Source organism: Chanodichthys erythropterus, chromosome 8, assembly GCF_024489055.1.
Source record: "Chanodichthys erythropterus isolate Z2021 chromosome 8, ASM2448905v1, whole genome shotgun sequence".
NCBI lineage: Eukaryota > Metazoa > Chordata > Actinopteri > Cypriniformes > Xenocyprididae > Chanodichthys > Chanodichthys erythropterus.
Genome location: NC_090228.1, coordinates 9718248 through 9744517, shown reverse-complemented (window position 1 = coordinate 9744517; position 26270 = coordinate 9718248). Strand labels below are relative to the sequence as shown.

At 40.7% G+C, this 26270-nt stretch overlaps 1 protein-coding gene and 1 long non-coding RNA gene across 2 annotated transcripts in view; one reads left to right on the top strand and one right to left on the bottom strand.

Annotated features, from left to right (window-relative positions):
* LOC137024532 (deleted in malignant brain tumors 1 protein-like) overlaps positions 1 to 26270 on the top strand; it is a 102680-nt gene that overhangs the window by 30564 nt on the left and 45846 nt on the right. Inside the window, 10 exon segments of the mRNA XM_067392197.1 lie at positions 412 to 608; positions 1762 to 2053; positions 4892 to 5213; positions 5553 to 5845; positions 5967 to 6281; positions 6363 to 6686; positions 6763 to 7080; positions 13780 to 14131; positions 14244 to 14266; positions 14447 to 14761. Coding sequence (XP_067248298.1) covers positions 412 to 608; positions 1762 to 2053; positions 4892 to 5213; positions 5553 to 5845; positions 5967 to 6281; positions 6363 to 6686; positions 6763 to 7080; positions 13780 to 14131; positions 14244 to 14266; positions 14447 to 14761 — 2751 coding nt within the window.
* Positions 18395 to 19977, bottom strand: LOC137024344 (uncharacterized). Its single transcript, XR_010895698.1, has 3 exons — positions 19924 to 19977; positions 19717 to 19855; positions 18395 to 19624 (listed from the first exon to the last, which is right to left on the bottom strand). It is a non-coding gene; the product is annotated as an uncharacterized lncRNA (long non-coding RNA).

Sequence of the window (26270 nt, the reverse complement as noted above, 5' to 3'; positions counted from 1 at the left end):
GAAAACGGCGGTTGGTGAGGGCGCAGCACATGTGGGCCCTATTACAGCAGGTTGTGTTACTCCCGCGCCCAGATATAAACGAGGCGGAGGAGAGTTTGCACGGGAGCGTTTTTGGGGGGGTCCGGCCGTGGCGGGACCTGCTCCAATCCTCTTCCTTCTCAGACTAGGATGACTTAGGGGTCACAGGGTCCAGCACAATCCTGGGCCGGGGTCTCTGGCGCCTGGGGAAGGAGGAGCGCTTAGAAGGGTGTGAGCGCTGGCGTTGCTCCTTGGGCGGTGCTGCTTGAGAAGCAGAAGGGGCGGGCTTGGTCTGCTGAGCCGGCGTAGGCCTGGGGCGGCTAGAGGCAGACGTGGAGCTAGAGCGTTTTGGCAAAAAGTGTCTCATAGCCTGAGAGGATTTCTGCGACACAGCAAAGCGCTCTGTGAAACCCTCCACCGCGGGTCCAAAGAGTCCTGACGGGGACACGGGGGCATCCAAGAAGGCCGTCTTGTCCTGCTCCTTGATTTCCGTCAGATTCAGCCATAGTTGGCGCTCCAGCACAACGAGGCTGGCCATTGACCTGCCAATGGCCTGGGCCGTGGCCTTCGTGGCCTGCAGGGCTAAGTCAGTAGCGCTGCGGAGGTCCTTTAAAGCAGGCGCATCAATACCGGACTCGTCCAGAGAGCGGAGGAGTTTGGCTTGAAAAACCTGAAAGATGGCCATAGAGTGAAGTGCTGAGGCGGCCTGGCCCGCTGAGGCGTAGGCTCTTCCTGCTAGGGCTGAGGTGGTCCTGCAGGGTTTGGACGGGAGGGCTCTCTTGGCTTTCCATCCCACGGCCGCGGGAGGGCAGAGATGAGCGGCCACTGCTTCGTCCAGGGGCGGCAGGTGTTTGTACCCTTTTTCCTCCGCGCCGTCCACGGCGGTGAGGGCCGAGCGGTGGGTCGTGTGTAGGCGGGCAGAGTAAGGGGCACGCCACGACTTTGTCAGCTCCTCGTGGACTTCGGGGAAGAACGGGGCGGAGCGCTGGCGATGGGCCTGGCGGCGGCCTGGAAGAAACCACTCGTCCAAGCGGCTCCGCGATGGTTCCTCTGGCGGAGCCCAGTTGAGGTCCAGTTCCTCTACGGCCTTAGACAGGACGCGAATAACTCTGCGTCCATGCCGGTGCCGTGATCAATAGGCTCCAATGAAGGCAGGGGGGCGGGGTCATCCGGCTCGCCAGCCCACGCTTCATGTTCAGAGGCAGCCATGGATAAGGAGTCGAAGAGCGGCTCTTCATCCGATCCACCGAAGGAGACGAGGTCGCTTGCATCTACCGAGGGACGCTGGTCTGGGCGGGAGAATGAGACGGGGGTCTGCTTTCTGTGGGGAGAGGGCGAGGCATGCGGGCGTTGGGCCGACGTGTGCTCGCCCGTCTCCATGCGCTGAACTGTTCTGCCCCGCGGTCTTTTCCTGGCAGGCGCGGGAGATGGGAGGGCATGAACAGGGGGGTCGCTCTCAGAGAAGAAGGCGGCCCGCGAGGGCAGAGACGCTAAACTCATGCGTTCACAGTGTGGGCATGAGCTGCCGGCAAGCGCGTCATCCGCGTGGGCAACGCCCAGACATTCAACTTACTCCCCGTGACCGTCATCTTCGTGCAGCGGGGCTCTGCACGTAGCACAGTGGTGAGGCATTGAAAAATGCCGGTAGCGCCGTGAAAACGGCGATTGGGAGGCTCTTAAATGGCGAGGGCCGGGCTCGTAACGGTGAATAACCGCTGGAAAGTTGCTCTGAGGCGCGGTAAGGTGACCGCCGGAAGACGCTCTCAGGGGCGCGCCGGATGGTGGCAGGAGACACGCTGGGAAGCGGCCGGTTCGCGGGAGCGGGAGGCGGCGGCTCGACGACAGCACGAAGGCGGCAGTCGGCGCGGGCGCTGCGAGGAGCCGGCGAGTCAGCTGGGTCCGCTGCGGGGCCTCTTCGACGGTGGCAGAGCTTCTTCAAAGGCGGCGAGCTTCTTTCTCGGCGAGCAGGCTTCTGCGAGGATCAGCGAAGAGAAGTTTCAGTCATCGCTGAAGGAGAAAGAACTGATGGCCTATGGTGAAACGCTCGCTTATATAGCACATTACCCCGCCCCTTTTGGCGGGAATGTTCGCGCGCTCTCCTCATAGGCCGCGCAGCTGAGCCGCGCCGCCATTGGTTCAACAACTTGTCTATGAGTGAACCAATGACGGTGCAGTTACACTGCGTTATTGAAGAGGCTTCAGTAGTGGGGAAAAAGGGAGACTTTTCCCCATATGCAGTACGAGTGAAATATCGAAAGGGAACTACAATATCGGTAGGTTTAAATCTGCTTAATCACTTATATCAATGTTATATCGTCATATTGTCCAGCCCTAAAACATATATAGTGTTATAGTATAGTTTTTGACAGTGTTGTTTATTTAAAAACACCCAATTATGCATAATATAAGATGGAAAATATTTAATTGATGAGTCGTCAACATAATATATAACAATACAATATATAAGGTATGATTTTACCTCAAAATCCAACAATTGGACACAAAATGATAACTGCAAATCCATGTTTCTCTGCTGGAGTCCAGCTGTTTCTGTAAATTGCAGTGATCCATTTGCTTCTTTTTCTGTTGCTTTCTCTAGTTTTTAAATATATACCTCAGGGTTTGTGTCAAATCTATTTGTACAGTCAGCCGCAAAGCTCTTTCCCGTTTTTAATGTGTTTTGTGTGTTTTTCGCGACATTCACGCTGAAAACCAATGCTGCTGCTCAGTCTTTTGCCACTCAGCGTGCGTGACCGCAGTCGACGGTGACATCACGTGCATACCCTCTATATGCATGGAGTGTTCTTTAGAACTTCCGCATTAATATAAGCCAGCTCGAAAACTTCCGGTGAGATGTCATCTGCTGGTGTGTTGAGCATCAGTAGTGTAATACTTAGTTTATTATCAGATTAGTCACTTAAATAGACAGGCAGAGCATTAATTTAGTTATTCAAACGTAACACGCATCCTCCTCGGCTAAATTCAATTCGACTATCAGTTTTCACACTTCTATGTGAAAAAAAGCTTCAAAAATTAAATATTTATTGTGCACTTTTAGTTAGATTCTTTGAATAAAATAAGTGTGCTGACAGCTGCTGTGATTACAAGGTAAAAGTGCGGTACTCACTTTCTGTTTAATTAATTCACTATAAAAGTTATTGTTTTTCTTAAGATTTTTTAAGTATTTCATACTTCACATTGACAAAATGTATTTGTAAACCTAGTTATTTTATAATGTTTAATATTTAGTCAAAAACGAAGTGAAAAACGATTAGAGGAAATGGCTCACAAATGCGCAAATACATGCTACTTTGCCTCCACCTGCTGGTTAAAGTGGTAATATTGTCTTTTTTTATTTTTAAATAAGTGTTTTCTATCAAATGATGAATTTACTACATTTTTAAACGATCGGTTTTACAATGGGGACAATCTCAGAAGGATGAACAAGTAATGTTTGTGGTCACCACATTAAAAATAACATTTGAAGTGCTGAGGAAAAAATGTGTGTGTGTGTGTGTGTGTGTCTACAGACACAGCGTTTTTAAACGGTCTGAATAGCTTCGTCTTTATTGCAATCAATACAACTGGTTTATTGGTAAATTAGGTAAATGTGATAACTGCATTAAAATATGAATACAACATTAAAAAGTCAACCATTGATGGTTTTGTGTCAATGTACAGTGACTACAGAATGAACAGCTAACAGTTCACCGGAAATGCCCGAGCTGGCTTAACGATCAACCAGGAAGTAACCCGTGCATATAGTCCATTCCGAAGTCTCAAGTTTAACCACTCGACATATTTTTTCACATGTAACGTTACTTGTGCTGCTGGTGTGTTGTTTAATGTAGATTTGTGTGTTCGATTGTAAAATGATTCTGCCAGTGTAAACTTATTAAACATATTTACTCATATTTGGAAACTGTAGGCTACACTGCATATATTAAATGGGCTTTTAATGCATTAGTCATACTGAAATAAATAAGCACAAGTAATATAATGAATTCCAAGGATGAATAAGTAAACTTAAAAAATATACTCAAATTTAACTTTAGATACACTACAACTTCAGGATATTAAATAATGTATTTTTTAAATATACTTTCAGTGCATTGTTACAATGATCATTTTCAGCACACAGTTAATCTCAAATATATTTTTATAAAGTGCAAATAAATACACTTTTAAAAAATAAACTAAACTTACACCAAGTATATTTTATATTTTTATATTAAAATATATATTTTTAGAAAATATACTGAAGTACAATTATAAAAAAGTGTATTAAAAGTTGTATTGTGAAAATATGATACTAATATACTTTTTATATATTTAAAGATAGTAAATTTTTTGTTAGTATATTTGCAATGTACTATAGAAAAAGGGAATATATTTAAAATACAATAAAGTATACTTTTTTTCACTAGGGTAATAGACTGCATATTAAGATGATGTCACCAACTGAAGTGGCCTAGAAGATTAACTGATCACCTGATTCATTACCAGATGTTTTGTTTCCAAAAATATTCCAAAACACTCAAAATACTGTATACGCCAATTTCTTCAGTGTGTTTGAGGGAGCAGAGGAGAAACTTTGGTAGTGAATTTATTAGTCTTTTAGGCAAACAAAGGGAATGGAGAGCTGTCTGACACTTATTTTACTGTCTTCAGTGGTTACAATTATTACAGATAGTAAGTACACTCAGGCTCAGATAAATAAAAAAATTATAAAGCATGCTATTTTGAATAAATTAATTAAAATTTATTTTAAATTGATTTACATGTGATTTTGCAGTTACATGTTACTGTAACTTATGTATGGTTATTATTGTATTGATGTATGCTTATTTAATGATGTTTCTCTCATGGACAGAACGTGTGAATGTGAGGCTTGTTAATGGTACCAGTCACTGTTCTGGTCGAGTGGAGGTTCTTCATGATGGTCAGTGGGGAACAGTGTGCAGCTGGAGCTGGGATATGACTGATGCTGCAGTGGTGTGTAGAGAGATGGACTGTGGGGAGGCTTTAGAAGCACCAGACTATTCTGTCTTTGGACGAGGATCAGGAAAAATCTGGATGGATGAAGTGCAGTGTAGAGGATCAGAGTCAACACTAAAGGACTGTGAATCAAGAGGATGGGGTGAACATAGGAGCTGTGACCATCATAATGCTGGAGTCATATGCTCACGTAAGCAGTTTCATACACCTCATTGTTGCATCGACTATCACCCTTTTTTCTATTAACAAAATATGCAAAATAATAAACAAAATAAAAAATAAAATATACAATAATTTGATACATTTTGTTTTCAAAGCTATGTATAAACAAACTTATGACTAATTGTTAAATCGTAATTTGAAACTACCCAGTTTATTATTTTTATTATTATTTAAATTGAAGGTTTAATCAGTCACAGTTATTGTGTGTTTGTAACAGTCACAGTAAGACAGGTTCACTCACCATTATTCTAATTAAAGTGTTTTTATGTGTTATGCAAATAATCAGAAACCATAAACTATGGACAGTTTACAAGACTTGCTGATGGACCTCACCTGTGCTCTGGGAGATTAGAGGTTCTTCAGGGGAACACATGGTACACAGTGTGTGCTGCTGCCTTTGACCAGCAGGATGCAGAGGTTGTGTGTCGAGAGCTGGACTGTGGGGCTCCTGTACAGGTGCTGGGAGAAGATGCTTTTGGCAAAGGAGATGATCAGATGTGGACACAAGAGATTCAGTGCAGAGGAGATGAATCACTTGTTCGATTGTGTCCAACTTCACATGACATTCAGTGCTCTCAAGAAAACAATGTGGGACTGATATGCTCTGGTAAAACTTCAATATTTATCCTGTCAGTGGAGAAATCTGAACCCAGTTGTTAAATACTAAAATGTAATTATTGGATCCGTTTCATGAAGCATTCACCAAGTTTCACTTTTTCTTTGTCCAGGTTACACTGACCTCAGACTGGTCAATGGTCCTGACATCTGTTCTGGTCGAGTTGAGCGTCAGTACTTCAGTAAATGGGGCACAGTGTGTGATGCATGCTGGGATATGAGAGCTGCCAGTGTCCTCTGTAGACAGCTGAATTGTGGGATTGCTGTGTCTGTTGTGGGATCAGACTGGTTTGGAGAGGGAAGTGGTGAAATCTGGGCTGATGTGTTTGATTGTGACGGGAATGAAACAAAACTCTCAGAATGTTCCATCTCTTCATGGAGTCGAGCTGAATGTTCTCATAGACGAGATGTTGGAGTCATCTGCTCTAGTGAGGGGATTTTATTGAAAAAATGTTAAATACATTAACTACTCTGCAATATCTTAATAAAAGTTTACATCTTTCCCTCAGATTCCTCTCTGGCTGTTCATGATGGTCTGGTGCGGTTGTCTGGAGAGAGACAGTGTGAGGGGGAGGTGGAAGTTTCCATCCATCAGGTCTGGAGGAGAGTTCTGCTGGACTCCTGGAGTCTCACTGAATCCTCTGTGGTCTGCAGACAGCTGGGCTGTGGCTCTGTGCTGAACTTCTCCGGCTCCTCTTCATCCAGTCCTGAACACAGTCATGAGTGTGTGACGGGCTTCCAGTGCTCTGGGAGTGAAGCTCATCTGGGGAACTGCAGCTCTCCACAAACTCTCAACTGCAGCTCCACACAACAGCTGTCAATCACCTGCCTTGGTGAGAAGAGCAACATCTGGGCAGATTCTTCAATTGTTAGTGATTACTAATGTGTTTCTCTTTCTCTGAATGTCAGGTCACGGGTCCATCAGGCTGGTGGGTTCTGGGGGAGACTGTGCAGGGAGGCTGGAGGTTTTTCACAGCGGCTCATGGGGGACAGTGTGTGATGACTCCTGGGATATTAAAGATGCCCATGTGGTGTGCAGACAGCTGCAGTGTGGAGTGGCCCTCAGTAACCAGCAGGTACCAGCCTGGTTTGGTCCTGGTTCTGGACCCATATGGCTGGATGAGGTGGAGTGTGAGGGGAATGAGACGTCCCTGTGGAGCTGCTCTTCTCCAGGCTGGGGAAAACATGACTGTCAGCACAAGCAGGATGTAGGAGTTGTGTGCTCAGGTAAACAGTTAAAAATAATTTAAACATTAACTTATATATTTATATTTTAAACATTTAAATAACCTATGTATGTGACCAGTGATATCACGTGTACTTATACATGTCAATAAAACAACAAGAACAAAAAAAGGGAAAAAAGTGACCTATTCTGTTAATGCACATGCATTTTTGTAATATGGACGTTATACCGTACAGAATTTTCTATACTTGCACCACAACACAGCTGAATCTACAGTACTAAACACAACGCAACCATGTAGTCTGATACTCAAACAAATGACTCTAATGATTTGGTTATTTTTAGTGAATCAAAGACATACAGCTTCCAGTTAACTTACTTTGAGACTTAAAGGGTTAGTTCACCCAAAAATGAAAATTATGTAATTTATTACTTACCCTCATGTCGTTTCACACCCGTAAGACCTTCATTAATCTTCAGAACACAATTTAAGATATTTTAGTTGAAATCCGATGGCTTCATGAGGCCTTCATAGGGAGCAATGACATTTCCTCTCTCAAGATCCATAAAGGTACTAAAAACATATTTTAATCAGTTCATGTGAGTTCAGTGGTTCAATATTAATATTATAAAGCCACGAGAATATTTTTGGTGCACCAAAAAAACAAAATAACGACTTAATAGTGATGGCCGATAACAAAACACTGTTTCAGGAAGAATCGGAGCGCAGATGAATCAGTGTGTCGAATCATGATTCGGAGCGCCAAAGTCACGTGATTTCAGCTGTTTGGCAGTTTGAACCGCGATCCGATTCATGATTCGATACACTGATTCATAACGCTCCGAAGTGTTTTGAAATCGGCCATCACTAAATAAGTCGTTATTTTGTTTTTTTGGCGCACCAAAAATATTCTCGTGGCTTTATAATATTAATATTGAACCACTGAACTCACATGAACTGATTTAAATATGTTTTTAGTACATTAATGGATCTTGACAGAGGAAGTTTACATTGCTCCCTATGCAGGCCTCACGGAGCCATCAGATTTGAACTAAAATATCTTAATTTGTGTTCTGAAGATGAACGAAGGTCTTACGGGTGTGAAACAACATGAGGGTAAGTAATAAATGACAGAATTTTCATTTTTGGGTGAACTAACCCTTTAAATCAATGTAGTTACTGACTTCATGCTCATATGAAAATGTGTAGTTAAAGAAACACATTATACCTATATATTTGTAGTTAAGACCAAATATTCATTTTGAAAGATTATGTGTATTTTCATTATCTTTAGTTAGATGCATTTACATTGTGACTGTGCCTCAGATGCAGTCAACTCTGTGTTTGTAAAGGTGTGAACCAAATGGCCCTATAGACATGGCCCACAGCAACTGATGGGTGTGAATGACAAACAAACAGCATTGCTCAGAGTAGATCACAGGGTAGATCGATCTCCTGTGGGAGGTCCTAACAGTGTTCTATTGTTTGTAGCCCTTTTGATGTCATGTATAAAGTTCTATCCCACAGACAGAACTTTGGGTTAAGATATTGTGAAGGCTGACATGCTGACATCGCTGCTGAAGAACTGTGCTACACTACTACCTTCAATAAATTCTTCTCCCCACAAGAACTCTGGTCAAGCTTACTTATTTTATGTTAGAGAAATCTAATACATTGGCGAGCCACCCAAACGACTGCACGGCCAAATACAGCAAAATCTAACAATTTGCACATACAGTATGCTCCCTCTAAAAAGACTGAGAAGACATTAAAGAGTTAATTGTTTTAAGGCCTGGTTTCACAGACAGGGCTTAGAATAAGCCAGGATTAGGCCTTCGTTCAATTAGGGCACTTAAATCGTTTTTGTCTTCGATTTGTCGAAGGCCGGAACACACCAAGCCGACGGCGACGAACTAGTGGCGACGAAAGCAGACTGCGGGGTCGGCTGGCGTCGGCTGGCGTCGGCAGCGTCTGGGTCCAAAGTTGCCCTGACACACCAAGCCGACGTTCGACAGCCGACGGCCAAATAGCACGTCCGTTCTGCGCCTGCGTGAGATGAAATGCCTTTCCATGCCAGCAGGTGGCAGTAGTTTGTGTTCGTTGCTATGGTTCGTTGCTAGGGAGACCGGAAGAGCTACAGGGATACAAAACATAAACAAAGGTGCATGAAAAACCAGTTCTCGCTCATCACATACGGATTCGTGTTATTTCAAAAATGTCCGACACGTTGCAAATGGCACTGGCTTTGTCAGCCCTTGGTCTTTTGCTTGTGGAAGAGGAAAAGAAGAAGCGGATGAGAAAAATACGGAGAAAGCGCACTAAATGGGTGAAACCATGGATACTCCAGAGACAGGCCCAAGGTGCTTTCCCGAACCTGTGTCGAGAGCTCGAGTTACAGGAAACTTGTGGTTTTAAAAATTTCGCTCGGCTTTTTCCCACTCAATTTCACATGTTAAAAGAACTTATTAGTCCAATCATACAGAGAACAAACACGAACTACCGGGATTGTATCTCCGTGGGGGAACGTCTGATGATTACACTACGGTTCTTGGCAACAGGTAAGGTTATTCGTTGTTTGAACATTTCATTAAAACACCTTTTCAGTTGTGTTTATTTTGGTGTATTATGAAGCATTATAAAAGTGAAAAGAATTTTATTATTTTGTATCCAGTTGTAGCCTACTTTAAAAAGACACAATGTATAAAACATTATTATGGTTGTTTGTAGCACAATGTCTTTAATAACTGATAAAAAAAATATTTGCTTTAATGTAGTGTAGTACAAATGCATTAAAAGTGTTAGATTTGACTCTGTAAAAGGTGTGGAAAATTAATAGTGGAGTTATGTGTTTGTAATCTTTGCAGGAGAAAGCTTCAAGAGCCTTTCTTACCAATTCCGGGTGGGAATGTCCACAATTCAGCAATTTGTTCCTGAAACCTGTGCAGCAATCTACCAAGTCTTAAAAGAGAAATACCTAAAGGTATACATGTATCTGTTTAATGTTTTTTGTTTTAGCCCAAAAATGAGCAATTTTTTTGATCTCTCAGATATTGTTTTAGGAGGCCTCTGATGTAGAAATTAAAGATTTTTCAGTTTTTTTACATTTTAATAAGGGTAATTTTAGGGTCTTATATTGTAGTAGATAAACTGAAAGAATAGACAGGATGGTAGACCATGTGTCGAGGGCAGAGATCTAAGTATTATCCATCAAATTATAATTTCAATGCAAATAAAATTCCACTACTACATTCAAACAATACAGTCTGGCTGGCCTATTATGCTCTCTACTTATCATACTAAAAGAACACATTCATCCCCCCAGAGCACTTACAGGTTCATATTCAAGACCATTCATACCTGTCCCTGAACAATGCAACAGGCATCTCCCCCCAAAATCCAAAACATAAAGAGCCTAATGCTGACCTATAAACACTTCTTCAACCCAATAGCATTGTGAGGACGAACAATAGAACCCATTAACTATGTAAATGTGATCTTGAGAGAAAAAAACATTTGCAGGCATTTTTTTTTAAATTTTTGAAAGTGATGTTGTAATTCTGCAGAAGTGGGCTTTGCAGGGTTAATTCAAGAATGTCAAAATCACTGAGTTATTAATGGTCTGACGAGTTAAACTAATTTCTTTTAATTATATTGTTTTTTAGTGCCCAGACACAGTGGAAGAGTGGCAGCAAGTAGCCGTTGGATTCCAGAATCAGTGGCATTTCCCAAATTGCCTGGGTGCTCTGGATGGAAAGCACATTAACATTCGTCCCCCTCCAGGATCTGGATCTAAATTCTTCAACTACAAGCATACATTCTCAATAGTGCTTATGGCACTGGTAGACAGCAACTACAGATTTCTGTATGTTGATGTGGGCTGCAACGGGCGCATTTCAGATGGTGGAGTGTTTGGGGGATGCTCATTGCAGGATGCCTTGGAGAAAAGAACATCCAACATTCCTGCACCTGCACCACTTCCTGAATCAGACCAGCTGGCCCCTTACTGCATTGTGGCTGATGAGGCATTCCCCTTAAAGGAATACCTCATGAAGCCATACCCGAACCGCAAGCTGTCTGTAGAGCAACGCATATTCAATTACAGACTTTCGCGAGCTCGAAGGGTGGTTGAAAATGCATTTGGCATCCTGGCAAATCGTTTTCGCGTCCTACTAACCACCATTAATATTCAAAGCACTGCCAAAGTGGAGGACATTGTTTTGTCTTGCTGTGCTCTGCACAACTTTCTGCGCAAAGAGTGCTGTGAAGTGTACATGGCAGGAATCGACCAGGAAGAACAAGATCATGACACTGTCCCTGGAAGATGGAGAGAAGACCCTGGCCTACAGCAGGCCTCTCTGCCACGCACAACCAACAGTACAACACACGCCAAACAGCTCAGGGATAAACTGTGCCAGTACTTTAATTCGGACACCGGTGCAGTGCCCTTTCAGTGGGGCAAAATATAAGCATGTAGCAAACTTGTTTCTTTCCCCCTTGACCTTGGTTTATGTTTTATAACAATGGTGTGAATTTGCAAAATAAAGTTTATATTTTTACATCATTGTGTTTTGTGATTTTTTTTTTTACATAAAGAACAGTGAAGTACCTTTTACACAAAGTCAGTGTTTTATTTTCAAATGTGCAAAAATAGCATTAAGGTAATTTACAGAAAAATATCAACAGTTGGTATTTAAAATAAATAAAATGTACAGAAATATAAACTTTGCATAAGTACTCTAATATAACGTACAACTAAGCGTGACATATTTACTAAATGCTACAATATCTGTTTACAATTTTGCTACATAAAAAATTACAAGTGTGTATACTGATTGGAAGATGCATCCAGTGCATGGTTGTGGCCCACTGAATATTTGAAAATGCAATTATCAACCTCATGCTGGAAATGTGGCAGTAGATGTGGTGGCAAATTCCGCATTCTGTGTTCAAGATTTTTGCAGTAAGCTGAGATGGCATCATTGGTGTTTTCCTGTGATGCCAACTTTTCCAGAGTTTTGCCGATGGTGCGCATCAAGTTTGTGGATTCCTCGCTGGAGGATTCGTCTTGCATCTTCCTGCGCTTCCCTGGAGGCTTTGGTTTTATGTTGGAGCTTTGCAAATGGTCCTTTCTCATGGCTGTGGACTCAGTTCCACAGATGGTGGATTCAGCCAAGGGTGTACTTGACCGTAGGTCAGCATCACTGAAGCTGGGGTCTTCATGGGTGCCAGTCCAGGTGTCACTGTTGGTACCATCTGAGGGTGAACAGGAATCACTATCAGCCGCAGGTTCCTTAAAAAACATAAGATACAAATGTGACAAGTTAATGTAATGGCTTGACTTAATATGCGGAGTTACTTGTGAATAGACTCTTTTAAAGAAGCACTTGCCATCTTACAAAAAGCAAAATGTTTATTTTATTCTGAAATTAAACAATAAATAAATAAATAAATATAAATATATTTGTTTATTTACCATGATCATTAGATTTGAAGTGCTCTCCTTCCTTTTTGTGTGAGGCTCTAGAAACTGCAGGCGGTTCAGGATCCATTGCTGCCTGCCAGTCTTCTGAGCTCCAGAACTTCCTGAGGGTCCTTGTTTCTTATAACGCATGTATTGGGTTCGCAATGAATCCCACCGCTTCTTGAGCTCTTTTTCTGAGGGACAAAGTAAAATTTTGTAAGCATTAAGTGTTATGGCTGCTTATTTTGTCACTTTAATGAGTATTTGTTATGCCAACAAATGTTACTTTTTGCTGTATTGTTAATTATATTATTAACAATTTGATTAACTTTAATATTATTATGAAATATGAGATGCTAGCACAGCACATATTAATTACTGTCTGTTTCCATAAACAAACTTAGTTTGGTACACACAAAACACTAAAATGGTTATATTAGTTTTACTATGGACTATTGAACAATTACAAACAAGCTTTCTCAATTGCCAAAAAGGAAATCTTACCTGATATGACGAGTTTATTTTCGATCTCACGCCACAGTTCAGCTTTCAGCACACGGTTGACATAACATTTTTCCGTAATGTCATACAAACCCGGCCTTTCCTGGATCATGTTGATCAATTCGTCTTCACTTGCCTCGTTCCAGATAGCCATGTCTTTCACGTACCTAAGGTAAACAATGTGTGTTCCCTCTTGACTTCGTCGTTTACTTGCTTCGTCACTTCCGTTTTTCTTTTCTCATGCACTGGTTCGCTAGCTGAACAGCCAATCAGAATGATCATATGGCCCGACGAGGTCCAACGCCGATTCAACATTTCGAATCGGCCGAAACAAAGCCGACGAGGACCAACTTCAGCCGACGGTGCAGAACACACCGAGGAAACTTAGTCGGCCGACGAAGAAAAACTGCCCGACGGCCGACCGTCGGCTTGGTGTGTTCCGGCCTTTAAGACAAAACAATGGCACTGACATATTTTGTCAGTGCAATTTACTTTCAGTTAAAACAACTTTAGTTAGTCTGTGAAACCAGGGGTAAATGTATTATTGGTTATATTATCTTATCAATTGGCAATTGAATTGTATTACTTTTCTCTCACTTTTTAAAAAAAAATATTTATTCCTTAAAAACACTAAAACTATCATTAATGAAATTGTTACGGTACCATAATCATTAAGAGGTATCAGAATTATACAATTATCTTTTATGATTCCTATCCCTAATTAACAGATTTAAGTTATGTGAGAGTTGAGGTTGATTCTCATCTTTGTCTTTCTAGAGTTTAAAGAGATCAGGTTAACTGAGGGCTGTGAAGGGAATGTGGAGGTTTTCTACAATGGATCCTGGGGAAATGTGTGTTACAATAAGATGGACAGAGACACAGCGAGTCTGATCTGTCAAGAGCTGAACTGTGGAAGATCTGGAAGTGAACCCAGTTATTCAAAAGGACTGAAGTCTCATAATTGGCTCGATTATTTTAAATGTCGACGTCATGATTCCACTATATGGCAGTGTCCATCTTCACCCTGGGGACTGAATGACTGTGATAATGAAGTGGCCAAAATCACCTGCTCAGGTAAAATGATATAAGACTGATTTAAATTTGACACGATTGTGTTAGGTTATATATTATTTATAGTGTCTAATATTCTGTTCTGTGAAACATTTTTGAAACTTTAAAATTTCAGAGAAGGAAAATCATGAATCTCCTCAAAGTCATCTGACATGTTCAACCTCATCATCTCCTTACCAGAGACAGTGTTCAAGTAAGTTTATCATAAGCTTATTATTTCCTGTATTCTCTTATATTAATTTTTGTGTGTGCACTAAATTATTTTTTATTCCACATTAAAAATTTATCACAGCTTTAAAGGCCTCCAGCTCCAGTTTCAGTGTGTTTTGTTGTGTGCTGAAGTTGGTCAGTGATGTTGATGTGTGTGATTTAGAGCGTCTTCCTCTCAGACTGAGTGGAGGGGAGGGCCGGTGCTCTGGGAGGCTGGAGGTGTATCATAACGCTGTGTGGGGCTCAGTCTGTGATGATCTGTGGGACATCAGCGATGCTCAGGTGGTCTGCAGACAGCTGGGTTGTGGAGCAGCACTGAGGGCTGATGGGAATTCAACCTTTGGTGCTGGTGAAGATGTTGTGTGGCTGAACAGAGTCAAGTGCAGAGGGAATGAGATTCACCTGTGGGACTGTCCTCTCTCCCTGAAGAACCACACTGACTGCTCCAACAAAGATCACGCTGGACTCACCTGTGCAGGTCACAGCAAAACACTGATGAAAATTATTAATTTTTACACAATTTTAGTGCTTATATTTGTTATTTGCATGATATTGAATGTGTGTCTGTTTTGCCAGATTTGTCAGTGTCCACTACTCCTGCCACAACAACATCATCTTCTCCTCCAGTTTCTCAGACAGTGAGCTCAACATCAGTCTCTCGTCCACAAACTCCTCCGTCTCTCTCTGTGCTTGTGATTGTACTGGGAGTTGTGCTCTTACTGCTCTTAGTGCCACTGCTTATACTGATTCAGCAGAACAGAGTGATGAGGAGAGGTAGGAGAGATCCAGAGACTGTCATATTGTGTCTTATTCAGTGTGTGATCAGTCATGTGTTGTGAACTGACAGCAGGTTTGTCTCTCTACACTCACAGCTCTCTCTAAGAGGAGACACAGGAGCACGACTGAGGCCGTTTATGAGGAGATTCATCACAGACACAATCACTTCACTCAGAGGGGTGAGACATGAGCCCTGGATCTTATTTACATTTTTTTTCCCCAACTGCTTACACACGTGTTTCAAAACTTTGTCTCTTTTTTAAAAACTTTACACACAAATCCAAGAATTGGACACACAAAATGCAAAATGCCTCACATCTCTTGCAAAATGAAACACTGCATTCAAAATATCACAAACACATCTCAAAAGCAAACATTTGTCTTACTTTGCAAACACATTTGCCATAATATTCTATTTTTGGATATATCATATACACACAGTTATTCAAAACCTAAAGCTCTTCTTTCATAAGCTGCTATGTACATTTCTGTACAAGATAGCACTTCATCCACATCACAGGCGATGTCCTCCCTCGTAAGACAGCGAGGGAAGAATCTTCTTGAATGGCAAATCCATCCTTGCACAGACCCTGCCGGGACATTCAAAATAGCTCTGTGGCCAGTGATGTTTCTCCCTCTCCCTCTTACTGCAACATTGCCTCCATTTTGTTGAAGACACATGAACTCACCTTTTGCCTTTTTATAGCACTTGCACCTGATTGTTGAGTTTACAGTTAAGCACCTAAGTGTCTGCACACCTGACGGCCGTGATTGATCAATTGGTTTATAGGGGTGGTATTTTGGAAAGCAGCGTCTTGAAATGGCAAAGAAGAGACATTATGTTAGATGTCTAATGTAGAGAAGTGTGTTTAGCGTTGTGCAAAACAATGTGTGTAGTGTTTTGCAAAAAGTGTGAGGCTGAGAATGTGCTTAGTTGTGAAGATGGCCACAAATGCAGGTGTCTGAGCACAACGCTTTGCAAACAAAGCCTAAAATCAAAGAAATATGCCTTTAAATTTTGTTTAAGGTGTCACTGCAAGATTACTAAGGCTATGATCCACAAAAAACAAAAAAAAATCGATTGCTTTATAATGCCGAGAAAAGCGGGACAGAAAGGACACCATCTGTCAGCTACCACGCCGCCACCAAAGAACACCAGCTCAGACGAGGAGGGCGCCGGTGGCGCCAGAGAAACCTCGGAAATTCTGAAGAAACTTGAACAATTTCGTGCTGAAACGGCAGGAAATTTTAACGAGCTAAAACAGGAGGTGAGCGACATAAATGCACACTTTGGACAGTTAAAAATAAGAATGAACGATGTCGAAGAAAGGATTGCATTTAACGAAGACCGTGAAATGGAGTCGGTCAAAGACCGCAGTCGGTTTGATATTCAGATTTCTTTTGGCTATAAATACGCAGTGCGCTGTCATAGACATGCAAATAATAACAAATATCGTTCTCCATGATTTGTGAATTAAGGTGACGCTGTCCTTTGGGCCGAAATCAGTTTTTTTTTTTTCGTAGCGACTCTTAATTTTATAATGGCTATATCTCCAAATGTTGGACTTAGAGGAATGAAACTGGTGTCATCTTCACCAGCTTGATCTGTGATTTTTTTTTCACAGCAAAGCTCTTGTCCGTAAACCCCTTGGTCAGTCCGCCAGTAAGGAATGTGAAATAAAGGCGTTCTTCATGTTTAACGTCTATTACCAATGAACACGCAGACTGCTGGAATAAAATAACATTGTTTTAGGTCGAGCTCGATTTGTGAAAACTTTCACAATAGCATTTTATCTCGTGGTCGTGTTTCTCTTTGCTCTGCCCCCCGTTTTTTGTATAATATATATATGTGTATATATAATATGTATATAATATGTATGTATGTATATATATGTATGTATGTATGTATGTATGTATGTATGTATGTATATATATATATATATATATATATATATATTATATAAATGACCTTGTACAGATAATGTACATCACTATTCTCATCTGTGAAAACTTTCACAGTTCAGTACGGGTCAGCTGACCCTTCCTTGGGTCACTCATCACTTTTCTGATCTGTGAAAACTTTCATAGTTCAGTACGGGTCAGCTGTCACAGATCAGAATAGAGATGTTAGTGACCCAGGGAAGGGTCAGCTGACCCGTACTGAACTGTGAAAGTTTTCACAGATGAGAATAGTGATGTACATTATCTGTACAAGGTCATATATCATATTATACAAAAAACGGGGGGAAGAGCAAAGAAACACGACCACGAGATAAAATACTATTGTGAAAGTTTTCACAAATCGAGCTCGACCTAAAACAATGTTATTTTATTCCAGCAGTCTGCGTGTTCATTGGTAATAGACATTAAACATGAAGAACGCCTTTATTTCACATTCCTTACTGGCGGACTGACCAAGGCCGGACAAGAACTTTGCTGTGAAAAAATTCACAGATCAAGCTGGTGAACATGACACCAGTTTCATTCCTCTAAGTGTCCAACATTTGGAGCTATAGCCATTATAAAATTAAGAGTCGCTACGAAAAAAAAACCTGATTTCGGCCCAAAGGACAGCGTCACCTTAATTCACAAATCATGGAGAACGATATTCGGTATTATTTGCATGTCTATGACAGCGCACTGCGTATTTATAGCCAAAAGAAATCTGAATATCAAACCGCAAACTATCTTTACTGCGGTCAACCAAAGTGCTTTCCACATGATGTGCAAGCAAAAGCAACTCGAGGATAAATGTGAGGATCTGGAAAGCCGTGCTCGGCGAAAAAACGTGAGAATTTATCTGGTACCGGAGAAGACAGAATGAAATGATATGAATGCCTTTCTTGAAACACTTTTCCGTGACAAACTTAATATTCAGGAAGAGATTGAAAGAGCGCATCGTGCTACAGGTGTCTCCGCGGGCCGTAAAGAACAAGCTAGGTCCATGATTGTTCGTTTTCGAAGTTATAAGGAGAAACAAAGAGTGTTACAGGCCGCATGGTCTAAGAAGGACATCAGGATTAATGACCGAAGGATTTATTTTGAAGATTTCACAGCTGATGTCTATAGAGAACGTGCAATGTACAGAAGAACTATGGGAGCACTCGGGGCAAATCTCCGCCAGACTGAAATGCCCAAAAAGAGGCGGTACTCCACAGAGCGTGACTCGACGCTGATTGGACTACATCCAGAGGCAGAACAAACAGCCTAGCAGTTTTTTTTTTTTTTTTTTTTTATTGCAAAAAGGTACAAATCACAGGCGATTAGCCATAATATACATAACATACAAAAAACAGATAAACAGAGAAAAAATAAATAAAATAAGCCAGGGGAAGCTTACAGGTCATTACAAAGTGAAGGACCATATGCTGATAGTTTTAACAGCCTTTTTGTTGTTTGAGCCAGAAATCAGATTAATGTGGCGACACGAGGGCACTCTCATATTCAAATATACATAAAATAGCGACTACGCCACCCCAACCTAAATCAGCCGGGGAAATATCAACTAAGGGCACACAAGTTCGATTTTCTTCCCACAATCACCAAACAATGAGACGTGGATATGTACAAAAAAAAAGCACTTTATTGGATCATAAATAGTTTTTTTTTTAAAAAAGAATCACGGGTCATAAAGCAATGCAATGCTGGTGGCAGTCAACCACTCCAGACTACGAATATTTAGATAAAGAACAAATTGATCACCACACAACAACAATTCTCGCCACTGAGCTGGGGTGCGCCCAGAGGAGGGCAGGCTAAGCAGTGGGCTTCACAAAACCCCCGTTGAGTATCCCCCGGCGCACAAAATCTCACAAGCACCCACACCCTTAGTGCAATCCACGGCAAGAAAATCCACACCACACAAGTTTGGGAAAGGAGAATTTCCACCCTCCAAAAATAGCCCGCCTGCCCACTTCGGGTCACCCCGGCTCCTACAAAGAGATGAAAGAAAAAAAAACACAAATTAATAACGACAACAAACAAAAAAAAAAAAAGGGAATCAAAATACAAAGGCAAAACACTAGTTATAAAATCACACCACAATAAACAAAACCAAACACAATCACAAAAGTTAACAGATCTTTAGAAAAAGGAAACAAAATAAATTATATTAAAGGGCTCAAAAAAATATATATTATACGTACTTGGCTATCAAAAACAAAAACACTAAACAAAACAGAGCCGTACAACTACAAGATTATTAACAAACCAAAGAAAGAGAATTCAACAAGAGTAACAGATTAAACTGAATAAGTCCAAAACACACAAAGACAACATAGAACAAACAAGAGAAAACAGGTCGGATATAACAAACCCAAAGAAAACAAGCAAACAAACAAAACAAAGAAAATAAATAAAGAAAGAAACAAAATAAAGCAAAACAGCAGCGTTAGAACTAGGCCATGCAGCGATAGATCCCACCCAAGTTACCGGCCTAAAATACATTAAACATTTTCATTAAAACAACATACCTTCAGGACGGTCATAGGGACATAAGTGGGTTTACATACCAACCAGCAGGACTTCCGATTAAATATCCGGCAAACCAATTCCTTAAAATTCACTGAATGGAAAAACAGAGCGTTACACATTCACCCAATAAACTCATATCGTGCACGCACCAAAAAAAAAAAAAAAGAAATACACCGTACGTACCTAGAGGGAGAGCAGCCGCCCTTCACAGCACACTGTGTTATACATTCCAGCGTTTTCTTTTCATACGGGAACTATAGCGATAACGCAGGGGAGCCAACACTTTTAAGCAGTCTTAAGAGTAACCACAAACAGACACCAGCTGCACAGAAAAGTCAGTCACCAAACCATTTGAATACTAAACCATATCCAGGACAAGCAAACACCTACCTCGAATAGAGCAGCGGACTACCGGAAACCCAGACGCAGAAATGACGTAATGACGCGATCGCACACTAGCCTGTGGAAGCTCTCTATATATACACCTACCGCTCAATCAGCACTCCCTATGGGCGGAGATACCCATGAACGGCATTTCACCACATTAATATAACGTTCAACTTCATGGATAAAAAGTACAAAACAAGGTTTTTTAGAGCTGAATTTACATTTATGAATGTGAAATTTTGCCAAAAGTATTAATAAATTTATAAGGAAGTACGTTTTTTCTTTACTTTGACTTTTATAAAAACAAAAAATAACATCCTTCCACAATAAGGCAAAGTCTTTATAAATATGGTCAATGATGAATCTGCTGAGCTTTTGCCAAAATGTTCTGGTGTGTGGGCAATACCAAAATAGGTGCAAAACTGTTTCGGGGTGGTCTTCACAAAAAGAACAGTTTGTATTGATGTCCCTTTTAAATTTAATCATGTAAATGATTAGCAGGGTAATATCTGTGAATTATTCTGAAAGATACTTCTTTCACCTTGTTTACTAATAAATATCTGTGAGGAATCATCCAAACCTTTTTCCAGTCAATGTCATTTACAAATCGGTTCCAATAAAATGTAACATTTGGAATAGAAACAATCTCTTTCTGAAATAACGCACGAATGTTCTTATTATTATGTGGAAGATGGGAAAAACAGATTCTTCCAACTGGTGAGTCAGCCACATCAGGAAGGGAGACAGAAGTAGGTGAAAGTCTGCTAGAATACTTAAAAAGCATGATTGTGCCTGATGGAATGGCATCAAATACGATTGCGAATTCTTTCGGCGTAACAGGAATGTTATATGCTGATAGAAATTCTCTATAGGAGAAAAGTCGCCCTTCTGCATTAAATAACTGGTCCACCAGCAGAATCTGATTACGTACCCAACTCTCAAAATAAAAAGACTTGTTCTTATATAAAATATCTTTGTTATTCCAAATTAGGTACCTGTGGGGTGAGAAATTATGCTTGTAAATAAGAGACCAAGCTAAAAGGACCTGCTTATGAAAAGTGGACAGTTTTACAGGAAGTTTTTCTACATTGTAGTTACAATTCAAAATAAAGTCCAGACCACCAAAACGAGAGAATATATAATGGGGAATAAAATTCCAAATCGAAACTGGGTTTTTAAGAAAATGCTTAGCCCAGTTAATCTTAAATGTATTATTTAGAGTATTGAAGTCCAAAAAATTAAGCCCACCAGATTCATATTTATTCATAACACTTTTTTTGATATAGTGGATACGATTTTTCCAGATGAAGTCAAAAAGCATTTTATCAATGTCTTTACAGATTTTACTGTCCAAATGTAAAGAGAGAGCTGCGTATGTAAGCCGTGATATCCCTTCAGCCTTGGTAAGCAACACTCTGCCTTTTAAAGATAAGTCCCTTTGCAACCACTGGTTCAGTTTGTTCTGAGTTTTTTTAATGATTGGAGAAAAATTTAACTGAGATCTAATTTTCTGATCTTTAGAGATAATAATACCCAAGTACGTTACTTCTTTCTTGATCGGAATGTTGCAAATAGTTTGTATATCACAGTCTTTTAAAGGCAGCAGCTCACATTTATTAATATTTAGGCATAAACCAGAGGCCTCTGAAAACTGGTTAATTACTCGAATGGTGACAGGTATCTGGCTAGCATTTTTTAAAAAGATTGTGGTATCGTCAGCAAGCTGACTAATGATGATATCCCTACTCGCAATAGAGATTCCTATAGCACTATTACATACATAAGTTGTGAGAATCTGTGTACAAAGTAGAAACAAATAAGGGGAAATTGGGCATCCCTGACGAATGCCTTGTTCCAGATTAAATCTGGGGGAAGTTCCATTTTTAAATTGATGTTCTATTGTATCAAACGCCTTGTAGAAGTCTAAGAGGAGGATGAAGCCATCTTCAGATATTAAGTCAGAGTAGTCAAGAATATCTAATACTAGTCTAATATTATTAGAGATATGCCTGTTTCTCATAAAGCCTGATTGTGTCTCATCTATAATAGTTTCAAGAGTTTCTTTAATTCTATTGGCAAATATTGACGCCATTATTTTGTAATCATTGTTTAGCAGACAAATGGGTCTCCAGCTGTCAATAAAGAGCGGATCTTTCCTAGGCTTGGGAATCAGTGTGACCAGCCCTTGAGTGAGGCTAGGAGGAAGGGAATTATTCTCTATACTCTCCATAAAAACCTGTAATAAAAAAGGGGCTAAAAGTTCTGAGAATGCCTTGTAAAATTCTGCAGTCAACCCGTCAGTGCCGGGGGACTTGTTATTTTTAAGTTGAGCAATGGAATCAATGACCTCTGCCAATGTAAGAGGGGTGTCACAATAATTTTTGTCTGCCTCGTCAATATTTTTAACATTATTTATTGAGTTCAAAAAATGAGATGTAACTTCTTTATTAAATTTTGTGCTGTATAAATTGCTATAGAATTTTGAACAAAAATCTGAAATTAATTTAGCATCATCAGTAACGACCCCATTAATATTTAACTTGTAGATGGAATTAATTTTAGATCGGTATCTTTCAAGACGGAAAAAGTAAGCAGAATTTTGCTCCCCCTCCTCCAGCCATCTTTTTCTAGACCTTACGAAGGCTCCCTCTGCTTTTTGTCGATATAATTCATCTAATCTGTTTTGGAGTTGTAAAAGAAGTAGTTTATCCTCCTCTGAAACTTCCTCGGGTGGTCTCTGATAAAATGAGGAAATTGTATTTATGATTTCTTCTTCTTCTGCTCTTTTAGCTTTGGCAGTAGAACTTCCATACTGTCTCAAGAATTTACCAGACTATGATTTTTCCTTTTTAGCCTTGTTGTAAAAATGAGTTATCTAATAATTTCAGCCTTAACCTTTTCATGTTTTAACAGGGAATTGTTTAATTTCCAGAAGCAAGATCTATAAAATGTATTAGAAGCACTAAATTGAATGTTTATATGAATTGCTCTATGGTCAGTAAGGGGTGTGGCATGGATATTAACTGTAACTTTCTCTTTATCAATGTTACTGGATAATAGCCAGAAATCAATACGAGATTGGCTGGATCCTGACCTGTTGCTCCAAGTAAAGGATCTTCCATCAGGAAATTTCTCTCTCCATACATCTACAATGTTAAATCTTCCCATTAGTCTTTTAATGTTTGTGCTGATGGATGAGGGCCGCCCAGGGGGCCACCTATCAATAGCATTATCTAGGGCAACATTAAAGTCTCTGCCAATTAAAATTAGAGAGTTTGGGTATCTGGTGAGCCAAAATGTAATTCTTTCCTCTATTGAATCAAGTAATTTATCATTCTCAAGTTTATTATTGTAGCCGTAAATATTAATAATTATGCTATAAATGTTGTCAACTCTTATTATAAGACATACGTAGTGCCCTAGGGAGTCACAGTCTGAGTGTAAGATATCACCTGAGAAAGTATTTTAAGCGTGATTACTCCAGCAGATCTCTCCGTGCCTTGAGAGAACCAAATATCGTTAGCCCATTGAGATTTCCAAAAATTGACATCAGCAGATGTGGAATGGCTCTCTTGAAAAAAACAAAAATCAGTACGAAGTTGTTTGGCAAATAAAAATAAGGCTTTCCTTTTACAAATCTGTCTTAGTCCCCTGGCATTTAAAGAAACAATAGATAAAGACAAAGTTATTAACGAACACGAACAAGGAATAAACTAGAAAGTGATCAATAACCAGTTGGTTAGAAAGGTAATACCGGATAAGGAGACCGAGCTCTGCTTCATATAGACAACAAAAAAAACGGTGTAAAATATATATATTGTTTAGCCAACTAAAAAGCGCAGCGTCAAATTAACGTGCCTTTGTAAAGTCCTAGTAACAGTCCAACAAAAACTATAACATTACAAAATCAACTCTGAATGCAGTGCAAATCAAACCAGTGGGTGTCCTTGTGTTAACAGGCAGCAGGCAAGTCCTTATCTCAGGTGGGCAGGGGGACTTCTGATCCGTTGACAAATCCGCGACCACCAACGAAGAAGGCTGGTTTGCCCTCCTCTCTGGCTTTTTTAATCACTGGCCAAAGTTTGCTTCTTCGTTCTCGGTCTTCTTTAGAGAGATCCTCCGCAAATCTTAATCCGTTGTTGCGCAGGTGCGGTGATGTCTTCGCAGCTTTCCATACGCCGTCCCTATAGACACGTGCAATGAATTGGATGATGATGCCTCTGGGTTTGTAGTCATTCTGCCGCTTAGTGCCGAGCCGATGTACGGTATCGATAGCGTCAGCCAGCCTATTCTTTTCCTCCGGCAGAACAGCCTGACAGACCTCGATGGCCTTCTTCCGTACGTTTTCTTTTTTTGATTCTTCAACTCCATAAAGTCTAAGGTTCCATCTTCTGGAGTATCTCTCTAACTCCGAGACCCTTTGCTGACATGTGTCTATTCGTTTTTCTTCTTTTGCCATTTTCACCTCGAGTGTACACACTTTGCTTTTTACATCCTTGATCTCTGCACACACAAAGTCAATTGTCTTTTTAAGACCTTCAATTTTAAGTGCGTTGGTACTGACCATGCTTTCAATGTTGTCTGACCGCGTGTTTATCAGAGCTGAGAGGCTAGCTATGATATCGTTGGAGTTGGCTTGTTCAGATCCGACTGAGTACATAATTTTCTTCGAAGCTGGCGACTTACTGGGAGTGACAGGAAGCATTGGAAATTCATCCATAAAAACTTCCGCAGAGGCGAGAGGCAAGGAAGTGGAGGTATAATTGTGACAGTTATCAACTAAAACATTGCCAGCCTTAATGTTGCTAGCATCTGGATTTAGCTTCTGTCCGGTGCTTTCTTGGCCTTTTTTCCTTTCGCGTTGGTTTGGCATTGCTCAATATCTCGTTTTACGAGTGCTGTAGTATTTATGAAAGCAAAATAATAGTGCTTGGCGAGATAATAAATTTAGTTTCACCGTTCCCAAAACTTTCTTTGCAGAGCTCGGTAAAAAGCACCTACTCATTCGGCCATCTTGGCGTCTTCCCCAAACAGCCTAGCAGTGACAGCTAGCGTAATGCTGCGTTCACGTCACCTCGTATTTACCGGATTCTTGAAATGACAACACGTGACGTTATATTCGGAGCTGTTCATGTCCTCGGACTGGTAATTATGCGTTTCCATGGCACCACTATCAACGCCTAAATGAATCTACAGCGGTCAGGTGGTACAGCGGCCACGTGGTACATGTGGGAGCTTTCAGAAAACTCCCAGCTTACAAGCTGTAATTACGAGCTCTACGAGGACGTGAACGCTTTTTACAAGCTAGAATCTCGTAACTACAGGAATTACGAGGCCGCGTGAACGCACCTTAACTCTGTGGTTGAATGTGATTGAAAAAATCCGTCCCTTTCTCACTTTTGGTGGTGCGTCGCCCAATTGCCCTAATGAAGAAACCGCCCCTGTAAGTCACGCATATTGTTCCCTGCAAAACTTAAATTGTACTTGCAAGACGGAAAAACAAAAACCTTTGTCACTCCCCGGGAAGCAGCCGATGGATTACAGGAGTTTGGAGTAACAATGGAAGCTTCGCAAAAGGAGCCGGACTGGGAGACAGCTCTGCGGGCGGCAGGCTGGCATTCTCCCCGCAGTAGGAGTAGACGCGTTCGCTTTGGCGAGGTAACAGCCAGTGTTACAACTCTTTGTCAGTCTTTGGACAAATATGGAATAGACAAGACAAAGGACAAATAAGGTATGTGGAGAACTAAATTGTGACAAGGAGAATAGGGTCGAAAGGCCCACGGACAACATACACTTTAAATGGCCGTGTGTGAACAACACAACATTGACTGAAGATGGGCCTACAGAATGTCAGTTTTATGATTATGAGCATGAACTGGACCCTGTGGCAAATTTACATCAATATATAAGCGATACATGTAAATATTACACGGACGCTGAATTTAAAAACATCATCAAAATGATCGGTACATTTTCATTGATTCATTTCAACTGTAGGAGTCTGTATTCAAATTTTGGTAAAGTACTTGATTATTTAAAATCATTTGAAAACCAATTCACTGTTATAGCCTTGTCTGAGACCTGGTTAACAGAGGATAAAGGGGCAGAATTTCCTTTTGAGGGTTATGAATTGTATTATGTTAACAGAAATAATCAAAGGAGGTGGGGTGGCATATATTTGTAGTGATTTGAAATGCAAAGTAATTGAGCGAATGACTACTGTAGTTGAAGATCTAATGGAATGCCTAACAGTTGAGATCGAAATGGAGAAGCAAAGAAATATTGTAGTTACATGTGTGTATCGAACCCCGGGGTCTAGTGTAAAAACATTTACAGAGTATTTGGAACAA